At 36.2% G+C, this 13,986-nt stretch overlaps 1 protein-coding gene and 1 further gene across 1 annotated transcript in view; both read left to right on the top strand.

The window, feature by feature from the left end:
- The window catches only part of LOC117172823 (head-specific guanylate cyclase), a 373,978-nt gene that overhangs the window by 263,730 nt on the left and 96,262 nt on the right, over positions 1–13,986 (top strand). Inside the window, exons 6-7 of the mRNA XM_033361067.1 lie at positions 1,312–1,491; positions 2,387–2,525. Of these exons, the coding sequence (XP_033216958.1) occupies positions 1,312–1,491; positions 2,387–2,525 (319 nt within the window). The remainder of the gene's footprint in view (positions 1–1,311; positions 1,492–2,386; positions 2,526–13,986) is intronic.
- LOC117174008 lies at positions 11,940–12,102 on the top strand.

Here is a 13,986-nt window from a genome sequence, read left to right as displayed (position 1 = left end):
CAATTTTGATTCGCGTTTGTTTTGCTTTCTTGGGTCTCTTTTTTCTCCAACCCCGACCTAAGTTAATTTTTGAGATCAGAAGGTAATGGTCAGTATTACATTTAGGACCCCTCAAGACCCTTGTATCTTTGACTAACTCTATAAGTCTTTCATCCGCAACAACAAAGTCAATTATACTGCGGCTATTTCCTTTAGACCAGGTGTACATGTGGATGATTTTATGCCTAAACCAAGTATTTGTAATAAACAGACCCCTTTCTAAGCATAGACCAACTAATTTATCTCCGTTATAGTTTCTTCTTGGATCCCCAAAATTACCTAATACTCTTTCTGTATCCTGATTTTGGATATTGCCCTCGTAATCCACAGAAACACTGTAATTGCCTGAAATGTCTTGGTACCTCACAAAGGAGATTCACCACAACGAATCAACTACGAATTGATATTAGAGAATTCTTGTTATTGGACGGTATTTTCTAGTACAATCACTTGATTATTCTTTATTTGCTACCAGATTATTTGTCACCGTTTGGAACTAACAGTTATTGAATGAGAGCAAAAAGAACCAAAAATGTGAAAAATCACTAAATTTTTCACTAAATAATGTAAAAAACACTAAACTGCGTTATTACATAATGCCTGCAAAAAAACATAGCGTGCCCTTTAGAAACACTAGATATGTGTTAGAATCACTGAAATGGACATCCCGGATGACTGGCGCTTTGGAGTAGCAACACACTATAGTATGTACACTAATTTGAAAACATTGAGATTTAGCGAGATATATAGTCAATGTAAAACGGCATGGTTTCAAATGCCTTTGTGTGGCACATAGGCGAGTCATCTGTGTGGCTGCTACATGTCGATTATGAGTGAAGAATCAAAAATACACTCCCACTCCCATAAACTCGCGTAGAACTCGGCTTGACTCCTGTGGACTCTTAGCAACCTCAGACAACTCTTTTAAATCCTGCGGAATCTCTCATTTGAAAGTCGCGATAGAGTAAATCTAGTATTATTTAGATCGCTCGAGTCGCAACTCTAAAGTAAACAGCCCTTTGAGTTTAATTTCACTTGATTCTGCAAATTCGTATAACCTCACTGCCATATCAATAAAGGCAGCTCATTTTAACAAGGAAATCTACTTCACAAAATGAACGATAACGATAAAATAACGATATAATAAAAATTAAAAATAACTAGCTGTCAGTTTATACTTCATAAATTACTATGCATAAACATAAAAAAATAACAAATAATTTATGGTATAAACATTCATGATCTCTATTTCACTATTTGTTTTTTGAAAAGGGATTGGAATTCAAAGGACAAATGGTACACTGCCCGGAATCAGACTCTATTCTCTTTGTTGGTTCACCTTTTCTCAATGCGTTAGAAGGTCTGACTGGTCGAGGACTTTTTATTTCGGATATTCCTCTTCACGATGCTACAAGAGATGTAATACTAGTCGGAGAGCAAGCAAGAGCGCAGGTAAACCAAGTATTTAATGTACGTTTTCAAACAAAAGGAAGAAAAAAAATTCACTAATAAAAAACAGCCTAACACAGACAAATTATAAAATCTCAAAATTTTAACTTTTGATCCAAAAGTTCGTAAAATCGTTGCATAATAGAAATATAATTGACACCACACGCAGAAAGATGTGAATCTAGTTGCAATTTTTAATACGTAGTTATGTTCTTGTCCACTGCTGTTTCTTCATTATGCAACAATTTATTTATTTAACTTTCTGATACAAATTTCACAAATTACGAATTTAGTCTATAACACTGCTTATTAAAAAATAACCGGCACATTCGGTGATATGCTTTTCTAAACTGGCATTCTGGGTAAAATAGAAGGAACAAGTTCTAAAAGTATTGTTGGTACATCTTTCAGGTTTACATTGAACACATTATAATGATGCTTAAGATTCTTATTCAGAACGAAACATGTGTTCTGGATCAGATATGTTAATTCACGCTTGCAGATTTTCGCGTTTATAGCATGACAAAAAGGTAATGTAAAGAATGTATATGGGAAATTTCCAATAAATGTATTGCTAGCGAACTTCATTCCCGAAAAGTAAAGGTATATCAGTATAATACGTGACATTATAGTTTCAAAATGTTGTAATATTATATAAATATATTGATATTTTAAGTAACGTAAATACCATAGAATTTTTTTAAAATCTGGGATAACTTTAAAGAAGAAATACAGTTGACTTTCAAACATGCCAAACGAGACTGGCATATTTTATCGAAGAAACTAATCAACCTAACGAATTTCAGTTTTTAACATTAATTGGCGCATTTTGTTGAAACGAGTCTTACAATATAAAAGTCTAAATTGCGATAAATAGAATTTTTTATTTTCCATGCAGGATGGTTTACGGCGGCGTATGGATAAATTAAAAAGTTCCATCGAGGAAGCCAACCGGGCTGTCGATGCTGAGAGAGAAAAGAATGTTAGTCTTCTTCACCTCATCTTTCCACCAGATATAGCTAAGCGTCTCTGGTTAGGTAGGTGGACAAAAAATCACAGTTTCGGTATTTTCAGTTCAAACCCAGTGGGCACACTAGGCCTAAAGTCATCCTAAAGACGTCTATCTGTGGACGTATTTAGGCTTTTATAAAAAGACGTCATGAGGTCGTCATAAAGACGTTCTAATCTAGTCGGTAAATTCTTTCACTATCTCAAAATAAAGGTCCAGTTCGTTAGACAGCCATTTTGAATATAAATTCAAAAAGGGAGCGTATTTTGAAAATTTTTGAGACCACTTTTTTCGAAATTCAATCATTTTCTGTACTGATATTCATATATCCTGATATATATTCTGTACAGACACCTTCATAAAAATAGTTTTTTCTGACTCAAGGATCCTTGATAATATCCTGCGGACGTGCGTAGGTTGTCCTCAGAATGTTATAAAGGATAACGGTGTGCCTAAACGAACTTGAAATGGGGGTGAAAGATTATTGTATTGGTTTTGTGTAAAATCGGACATGGTCGATTTTCATCAAATCTCCACGTTTTGAGACACCCTGAGACAGAAAACACTATTTTTATGAAGGTGTCTGCCTGTTTGTCTGTCTGTAGCCTGTAGTATTATGTGTTTCGGCACACTTTTTCTGGGCCCAAAAAGAAAGAACGAGTTCGTTAACCAGCCATTTTGTATGAAAACTCAATGACTGAGCACATATTCAAATTTTTCGAAACCATGTTTTTTCCAGATTTGAAAGTTCTATTTACGGTTGTCTATAGTACTTTGAAACCTGAATAATTTATTCATATGACTTTTTCCAGTAAAATCAAAATTTTCAGAGTTATAGCATTTTCAAAATCCTAAAAAACAAACGAAAATTAACATTTTAAACCAAACAACGCATGATATGAAAAAAAATCAGGAGTAAATAAATGTTTCTTTCGGGGAGCCTTTCAATGTTATCAGAATAACTTTTTTTCAGCATAACAACTTTTTTCCATAAAAGAAAAATTATTAAAGTTATATCAGTTTTAAGTCCGCAAAAAAAAAGATAATTAACATTTTAAGCCAAGCAACGCACGATATGAAAACAGTCGGTAGAAAAAAATGTTGCATTTTTAAAGCCCTACAAAAATATTCTGTTTCGATATTGAATTTCATACACTTAATGGCTCACATTATACTCATAATGTCGTAGGATATATAAAGATGTTTCTAGGACATCCTTTTGATGTCCTGGTGCCCAAATGGAGGTTTTTCACTTTTTAGCGTGAAAAAATCATGTCTCTTATATGTCTTTTTGGGGCGTCTTTAGGACCAGCCCTGTTGACATCTTTGTGGCAACTTTAGGCCAGACACAGAACGTCTTTAGGACGTCCTAAAGTTATCTTTATAACGACCCTGGGACTTAGACGCCAATGTCCAACAATGGCCCAGGACATTCGAAGACGTCCTAAGGACTTCTTTAGGATATTCCTATGCCTACTAGGTAATTCTAAATTGTAATATTATGCCTCTAAATGTAAGCTCATACAGTAGCTAAAACTCTAACTGCGTTCCATATAGGCTGTAGAAAACTTGGGAAAAATTTAACGCTTTCATAACAAATTCAAGATTCCTCCTCATAACAAGCGAATTATTGAGGAAGTTCTAAGCATAACAATTGGTATAGACGATAACCTGCGTTATACCTTCCAATGTATAATAGTATTATAATTCCAATAATTGTAGAGAGAAAATTTTTAAAATCTTTACGTTTTTTTTTGCTGTGAAAAACAATTTTAGCTTCTAATTATTTTTTAACAACAAATTTATCAAATATATTATTACTAATAAATAAGTCAATAATTTATCCATTGAGTGAGGTGTTAAACATGACATACTTCATACCGTAGAATTTATATGTTTTCCTCATCAGGATAGTCTTATACATAAAAGTTCCTAATCATATCATGTCGATTATTTCATGGATCCTGCACTGAAAAAAATTGGGACAAGCAGCTGTCTTCTTAGTGGCAACGCAGCGCAGCCATGACGGTTGGTGCAGCGGCCAGATTACATTTAAGCAAGCTATAGTACCAAATGTGCGAGCAGATCCTTCACCGTGTGTTAAGAACGCAGCACACCCACAACGGAGAATGAAATTGCCCCACGAGCATAAACTATAACTGTATAACTCCGCGCGAAATTCGTCGTGGAGATTCCGTGCTCCCACCTAAAGGGAGCGTTACTGTACCAAGACTGTTGGGACTACAGCTGTTCGAATGTGGGAACATATAGTGTTCCCAATATGAGAGAGGATGTGTACGAAGTTGCAGGGGAGCAGCGCGCCACGCATTTGGTGTTCCAACTTTGGCCAAAAACCGATCAATAACGTGATGAGTCGATTCGGTTTGCTTTGTTCATTTGGTTGAAAGTGCTACTTAAATTTATTAAGGTTTCACAAACATGATAAGGTGATCCATTTGTAGAGATTTCGTTAGTGAAATCTCACCATTAAAATCTGATTAGCGCATCAGTATTTTTAGTCGAAAATAAAAGTGATCACCTAGGGTTCATTTAGACATTACGTAGGAACCAAGAAAGAAAGATTAAATTAAAATAGTTTCAACTTCAATTTCGTAGTGAAATCATTAATCGAACATTCTGGCGAAAAGCAACGCAAATCGAAGATGATTTAATGTATTCAGTTATTATTCTCGTCGGCCTTTTCAATACAGAATAGCGTATATTGATGATGTGAAATAATGTACTTAATTAATTAATTACTGTTTCGAGTTATTGATGCTCATTTCTTTCATGAGTTTTATTATTACTCTTGTATACGAGTGTCTTGCACAAAGTTCTTCAGTATTCCGTTTTTGCTCTCTTTCACTTCTATTATGTTCTTTAAACCCTGTAGAAAACATTACTTCTAGACAAGTGTGTGTGATTTATATTAATGTTCAGAATTTGAATCACGCCCACCAAGCCTCCATCCATTTGCTTGTTACAAGATTTTAATAGCTTTAGGTACAAAATACGAGTAAACGTCCGCTAAGGGCGCTACATACCTTCTCAACACAGTTAAATCTGACATCATTAAGAAGGTGCACGCGTTCACCATCTTCAGTGTCCGTCTCATAATTAACGAAAGATTTGCCTAGGTTAGTATAGTGATATAACGTACCAAGCTATATGTAGCGTACACGATGGAAGTTCAGATATCTGTACTACTAAACGTCCCCGTATGGTACCTTATGGAACCGTAGGGGATGTATTGTGCCAAGCACTTTGCAATTATTCGCACATTTGCTTAATTTACTCATCAGGAACATCCCAAAGTTATTCTACATTGAAAAATTTGTTGTTTTTTCACAAACAGTCGATTTTGGTCAAGAAATTATGAGTCAATAATGCATTTAAGTTGACCATCTGTTGGGCCGCGCATTTGTACAGTATTTGTTACAGTCCTAAGCTACGGTCAATGACAATGAGTTAAATAGCAGAGATATAATAAGTTACTAGATTTATAGCTGTTCTTTGGGTCCAACCTGTAGCTGGAGTTAGGAGTTCTCTACTAAATCAGGAAACTTTGAAGTCTCAGTGCGATTGCTAAAAATATTTATGTTTGAAAATAAAAAATATGAATAAATTTATTTGCCAACGAGAAAGAATTTGTGAACATGCCCGTCGAAATTTCTCTAATTTGATTTTTTGGGCCATTCTAAAACCCGTGCATTTTGACTTGCTGGTTACGAAAATGCTAGTGAAAATACCCGAAAATTTTGTTTTCATTATGGAAACCATAAAAACCATAAAAATTGGTTGCGACGCCGCAATGTGGGTGGAACATGGACAAAATTTGCTAGCCTTCACAAATCTTTGCCGATCCAAATAAAATTTTGTTTAAATATTAATAAGACTGTTCTCTTTAACGCACACCTGTAGAGAACAAGAAATTGTTATTTTTATTTTATAAATATACATATGGATGTATATATTTTTATTTCTAATGTTTTCGCCATAACTCGCAACAGTTAATAATGACTAATATAATGACTGTTGAAAAATGGATTTTGTGGAATTGGGTTTTATGGGCTTGGAATAGGTGGACTTGGGATATATGTGGTTGGTTTTTGCGGGCTTGAAGTTTGTGGGTTTGGGATATGTTAGCTCCGGAATTATAAAACTAGGTTTCGTGAGATAGGGTTTTGTAGGCTAGGGATTTTGTGGTATTAGATTTTAAAGGCTTGGGACTTGTGCGCTTGGGATTTGTGAGATTGGGATATTTAGGTTTGGGACATGTTGGATTGGGTTTTGTGGGCTTACAGCTTGTAGGCTTTTGGTTTGGGGTATGTTGTTTGCACTACACTCATTTACAGAGGTACCAAACTAATGAGTCAATCCAGGATGATCATGATCACATAATGAGTCAATCCAGGAGAAGAAATTTAAGAGTAAGTTAGGCTATTAATTTAGACTCCTTGTGAACTATTGGCTATCTCCACTGCAGAGGAAAACATGGCGGGCTAAGCAACTTCTTCAAGTAGTTTTAGCGCATGAATTATTATCATTTTCCAGCCCGTTCAGTCAAAGTTTATAAAAATTTTTGAACACCCTCTACGCCTTAATTTTTTTTCTCCAGCCCCACTGCGAAGAGAGGCATGGACGAGAGAGGGAGAGAGATACATAGCGATCTGAGATGTTATCGGTTTAAAACACTGAGATCAAGCTAATATATAATGTAATATGACTCTAATTCAAACTTCTTTTCGGAGAAACTAGTTCTAATAATAAGAAGTAGTGATGAACGACTGCCTCGAGGCGATAGGTTGTGGTTGCTAACTTGAAATATTTAATTTATTATTCGAATCAAAATTCCAATACGTAATTGCAATTATGCAGGTCCGTTGAATGAAATGCGTTGCTTATAATTTGGTGAGTTTCCAAATGAAATTTGTACTTTATGATTTTATTTATTATTAAACTCATGTACTAATTTGTTGGTTGCTCTTGTTAATGACTTAATAAAATAATTGATCAAAATGTTTAAACAATGTCTCTTTCCCTGTCTAATTCCCTTCAATGCAGTACTTGTAACGAGTGGCCCGAACTCTTTTACGCACGCGTCGTACTCGGTCTCTGATTAGTTACTGTTCGCGCGCAATTTGAAATGCTAAAAAATAATATTCTTATTGTTTATTATGAATAATGTCATTTTAACTTATATAAATGTTTATTAGACCGATAATAATGAATCTTGATAAAAATAAAAAAATTTTAAGTGCATACTGTGTAAATAGAAAATATCCTTTGGTACTCACTTGTCTTATTCTTGCATATTATTAATTATTCAAAAATCTTGTCATTTAGAGTTTATTAAAATATTAAAATGCATTGACAATCTTGCTTTTTAATAGAATTATATTAATTAATACAAAAACTTACATATTTAGCAAAACAAACTATAATTCCCGACAGAAAGGTATATCGGCATTTAATAAATTTTTATTTTGATCAAGATTCATTAAAATTGTGCTAATAAACATTTATATAAGTTAAAATGACATTATTCATAATAAACAATAAAATTGTTATTCTCTATCATTTAAAATTGCGAGCGAACATCAACGAATCAGAGACCGAGCGCGACGCATGCGTAGAAGAGTTCGGGGCACTCGTTACGAGCACTGCTTTAATGTACTACATGTAAGGTGGTTCGCATCGGGAGGTCGACGCTGTGACAATAAGCAATGCCAATTATAAATTTTGCACCACCCTCACAGGGTCCACCGTGACAAACCCACCCTGAAATTTCCAACAAACCTCCCTGATTATTACCAGTGTCCGAGATTATCTACTTGCGCTCGCCTTTTTCTGAATAAGAACTTACTTGAGACTACGTGTCATTTGTAGTGGCTCGCAATGATCTCGAAACAGGATTTACACCTGTTTATAAGTAGCACAGTTAAAATGGGTGAATTGCTCAAGCACGAGACGTTTTAAATCCCGAGAAGATGTAAGCATGCATTGGAGAAGATTTTTGAACTATAATTTGTAAATTATATTGATAAAAGTTAACTGATGTTAGTTTACCTAAGGATTAGGGTGATTGATTGAGGTGATGTTGCAAGATTAGGATCCGTGGAGTCTGGTTAACACACCCAGCGAACCCTTTATGTAACTGTACCAGATCAAAAAAGGAACTGTGTTCTATAACAGTTATTACAAGATAGTGACAGAACTGTTCTAAAATAAAAAGGTAACAGTGTTCTTGAATAAAAAGGTAACAGTGTTCTAGAATACTGTGACAAAATTTTGAACGGATCGTTCTAGAACAAAAAGGTGAGCGTTCTGGTACACTGTGAAAAATTGTGACGCGACTGTTCTCCAACTATGTGACAGAACTGTTCTGTAACAGCTGCTATGGAGTTGTTCTAGATCAAAGTGATCACGGACGTTCTATAATATTTTTTCAAGTTTCTTCTAGAAATGTGCCGTAATAGTGTTATATCAAGGTTCTAAAACCCAGTTACGAGTGTGTTATAGAGCTGACCAGTCACATACGTTCTGTATAATTTGCTCCAATCTGGATCTAGAACTCAGCCGTAATAATGTATATCGAAGTTGCAGAATCCTGGTACAAATGTATTCTAGAATAAATCAAGAACAAAAATTGAGATCTGTTACTGAACAGTTCTAGCCCTGATATTCTAACGTCCATAGTCACGGACTGAGTCGAGTAACTGATGAGATTAGAATATTATAAGTTAATTCAATACGTTGCTTGAAACTTTCTGCGAGGATGTTCTAGGTATTCAATTACGAACGGCCGCGAGCGTTGGAGGTGACAACAGTCACCTCTGGATGCTTTTTCAGAGCTACCATCTATCACTCCACGGGTTTATAGTCGCTCGCTTCCTGATTGTCAAGAAAGTTTCTTTTAATGCGATAAAACCTTCACGATAAAACCTTCTTTCATCTGGCTGAAAGTTACGATTTTGTTGCCTTCGTGCACTACTTTTCTTGTGCCAAAGCAGTCTGGCAGTAGGAACATTAAGTCTCTGCCGTTTGGAGTCCATAATCTCATTGAATATTGCTGGTGTTAATTTCGCGATGTGCCGAGGATAAATGATATTAGTAACGTAGTTCATCAGCTTTCTGATTCATTTTCTTTTTTACATTGAGTTAATCCACCCAATTTGCAACTTACTTTGCTGACATCCATATCAAACTTGATCTTCCATAGTGGATCTCGATCCCTTGCTGGGACAAAAACTGCATTTAAAGGCCTAGTTCTGGGGCCTAACCTTCTAACGATTGCCACAGCTGCACAGTATACAAGAGATTGCACCTCTAACACAGTTTGTGTTACATTCAAATACGCAGGTAAGACCTTGCTGTTGAGATGTTCTATTAGAACACGCAGACAATCTGTGATGTTCATTTTGGGCAGAGAATGCCTTAGTGTTGGTTCTATATATCTGAATTCTAGTAAAGCATGACCAAAATTAATTTCAAAGTACTGTAGTTTTTTTGGGATTTCGCTGTCCACGTCATTGTTATTAATATCCGGATATTAATCTGATGGATCCGGTACATGATGTTCATTATCCCTTGCACCTATGCATTTAGCTGCTGTTCCACTTTCATTTTAATAGCAGCTATTTCAACGGCTGAAGGCAATCTGTTTACAGATATTGAGCGTTTTTGATCTGCCAAATTCTGCGCATTTATTTTTGTGGCTAGCTCTGGGAATTTAAGTAAGAAGATTCTCTGATGATCTCTTCTCACACTTTGCCCACATTTCTCTGCCAAAAAATAAAGGCGCATGACATGTTGTCGTTTTTCCCCGCCAAACCAACCTGTTATTTAATCTCCATTGCTCGGTCTTCTGTGATGTGTAGATTTGTCCTGATGTCCTTCACCTCAGCGATAAAATTTCTTAGTGCGACTTTCTGTATATTAGAATACTTTTCAGCAAATTTCGTTTCTTAAATTGTATCCTTTTACCATTTTTGTTTCAAACTTCGCACATTCGTAATAGAGACACATAAATTGCTCTTTCATTGTGATATCCCACTTCATGCGCTCCCACGATATATTTCGCAAATTATATTATTTCGCAAATAGCAAAAGCTAGCCAAAGCATCCTCAGCAGACACAGTTGATGTTCCAATGTTTACCATTTCTCGCAGATATTCTTGATGGCCAGCTGTTTGATTAGTGAGATCTGCCTGACCATCTCGCAGTTCACCATCGCCACCATCCCGCATGCTGGAGCTCCTAGCTGTGGCCCACAGGTGTAACTTCAAGGGCGCCTTGCCGATCCTCGGAAAGTGACAAGCGTTTCAATATCTTTAATATACTCTCCATTATTATTTGGGTTTTAGGGATCTTCTTAGTGCCTCTCTTCTTCGTTATCAGCCAGCTGGCATAGGGAACTCTGTCAGACACCAACGCAAGAACACCTTCGGTAGGGGGTTTTTACCCGATCATTGACGGACTGAGTTGCAGTCAGGTACATGATGGGGGGACCTAAAACTCAAGATGGGTCCCGAACTACCAGAACCTCGGTAAAGGCACATAGAAAAATTTCCAGAGGTACCGGCTCAGGTATCGAACCCCGGAGCTCTGAGCACCGATGTATTATTATTATGATTATTATTATTATTATTATTAACTTTATTATCTGTATTGTTCCGTCCAAATCTTACTTTAAAGTTCTGTCGAAAACTATTACATTGAATTCCTTAAATTAAATAATAAAATAACTATTTTCATTACTACTAACATGAAAAAAGAATTGTACTACCGTAATGTCTTTTTTGAGTGAAACTTATTCGAAAAGAAGCAACGCAGTTTACGATGTCATTACGACGTGGGCAAGACGTCCTATGTCCGTGCTTTTAAAACATATTTGCAACATTTAAACATGTTAGAAGTATTTAAAGATAACTTTACGATACGAACATACGTCGTCATAGCGTTCGTATGAATCAAGTGCGCAAAGTTATCCCGCAAACACATTACTTAAAGTTATGATTTGAACGTATGATGTAGCTTTTTCATCCTTTGTAAGGACAGAATACTTTGCTTTGTCTACAATTTCCTACCGATTTCATCAATTAATAACATAAATGGCAAATTATGTTAACATGACCGTTAAAATTCCTAAAAATGTTAATCATCTTATTTGAACATTTTATCAACATTTTTAGTGATAACCGCTACTTTAATCTGTAATGACTTTTTATAAAAAATAACTATTTCTGCAGTAAATGATAAATCATTATTTGTAGGTTAAAGATATGATACAAGAAGATTTCATTTATTATATGAAGATTTGAATCTAGCCACATTGGTCCGTGGTTCGGCCGTAGTGCGCCAGAGAGCGCAGCGATTTGTCTTTCTCGCAATTGAAATGAAGAGTAGAGTGTTTAAGAAATGAGGCGAGGTGGCGAAAAGCATACTTACCTGCTGTAGAGGCTAACATTATCATCAAGGCAGTTTCACCAGGGCGACGTTCTTCCATTGCACTGCGGTCGAGCTGACCCTTGCAAATACACCTAATGTGGATATCTCAGAAGTATAATTTTTTTTAGTCGGGACTCCATGCTTGTTGTCCCGAATCAAAATATATCCATGGGGATTTCAAAATTTTTGCCTTGCAGGATATTCCGACGGGTTATCCTTTGCATGCTCCAGGACATAAATGGGGTCACATTGAATATCCCGGGATATCTTATTACTGTGAAGGGCACCTAACATTGTTTCATATTTGATACGCTACAGTTCTACAACTGTTATAGAATTGTCCTAGACATTTTACAACGCAGCGTACCAAAGTTCTAGAATAGTTCTAGAAATGTTACAGATCGGTTGTCACAGCGTTCTAGATCTGTCACAGAATCGTTACATAATACTGGTAACAGAGTTCTAAAATTGTTCCAGAAATGTTGAACATCATAAGTCACAGCGTTATAGAACTGTTACAAAATTATTCTAGCGTATGGGCGATGACATAGTTACTCGCGTGTTCGTAACCTGTTACTAACCTGTTCTAGAACACGTTTTTTTGTGTTCTAGAATATCTAAAGATCTGTCCTTGAACCGTCTTTGCTGAACATGGGCGTCTCTAACTCTTGAGGAGATTGTACGTTCCAGAATAGTCGTGAGACTTCCGAAAGTTGATCCATAAACAGTGAGACTGACAAAATTTTGTCAAATTTTTTATAGAAATGTAAGAAGTAGGTTAATCGGAAATTAATAAAAGTTCAAGTAACACATTTGGCTCATGTTGATTATAAGGAGGAATTTTCATGACATGTGGAATTTTTTTAATGACTGATAGTTCTAATTGTTATTTTGTCAGTGAACAAAAAAACTTCAAGGTACTGAAATTTTCTTAGATTTGTCGTCGAACAAAGATGCGCCCTCCTTAAAGCCATTAGGAATGAGGACTAGCGCATCCCTATTCAAGGATATTAAGCTAGATATTCGGGATAAAGTTCATAAGCGATCGTCTTCGGAGTCTTTATCGCCAACCCTAGTGTTTAGTCGCCTAGCCTTTTCATCATAACGTATCTCTCACCTTTTTTTTAGCTTCTATCATATTTTTAGCTGCAATTTTCTGAATTTCGTTTCATCTAATTATTAAGTCGTGCAAATGAGACTCATGAGTCTCTAATCTTTACACTGATGCAAAGGAGCTGGGCAGGTGCGCAAGCTTGTCTTATATTAATTTGAAGGGGGTAAAATCGATAGATTGTCGTTTCCTTAGGGTTTGAGTCATTCCTCGTGTCAAGGTACTTACGAAAGGATTCTAGAAATACGTTTACTCTAGCGGGAAGGGGGTCGTCTACGTTGGTACATGGATCAATGTTTTGCAAGGAGATTAGTGACACTTGTTCATCTTCCCCTCCCGATACTGTATTGCATTGTATTGGAAGGGATTCATCATGTTGGACTTCGTCATGTCCTTCTTTGTCCTAAAAATAAGACTGGTGATCTTCTAATGCACAGTAGAAATTGGAGATGGATCACTGAATCTCTTTCCTTTCCATTATAGATTCGAATGGTTTTGTAGTTATGTCTTTGCTACTCTGGCCGCCATCTCTGTGGTCGGTATCTTCGCTGTTTTCGACAGGGGGACCGACATGAACTATAGGGTCTATATCACCAGTGTGCATAGTAGTACCTTGTTCTTTCTGAAAAATACTGGATTCTGGAGCATGATTGTCTAGTTCTTCCAAATCTTTCCGATTAACAATAGGTTTGCCATCATTGGTCTTCCGTCCGTTGGTCTCCCAGTTCATGATCCATTTGGTATAACTGTCGATAAGGAACTTTGAATCCGCATTTATCCGCATTATTTTGATACCGTTCTAAATCGCTTTCCTCGTGGCTGATGTGCCGGCCTGAATTTCAGCAGAGTTATGACTGTTCCTCCCAATAGCGGGTTGGGAAATTTTCCGCGGATAATCGTGGCCAAACCACATGTCTATACCGCCTTT

This window comes from Belonocnema kinseyi, chromosome 5 (assembly GCF_010883055.1).
Source record: "Belonocnema kinseyi isolate 2016_QV_RU_SX_M_011 chromosome 5, B_treatae_v1, whole genome shotgun sequence".
In the NCBI taxonomy this organism is placed as follows: Eukaryota; Metazoa; Arthropoda; class Insecta; order Hymenoptera; family Cynipidae; genus Belonocnema; species Belonocnema kinseyi.
This window is presented reverse-complemented; position numbering and strand designations above follow the sequence as displayed.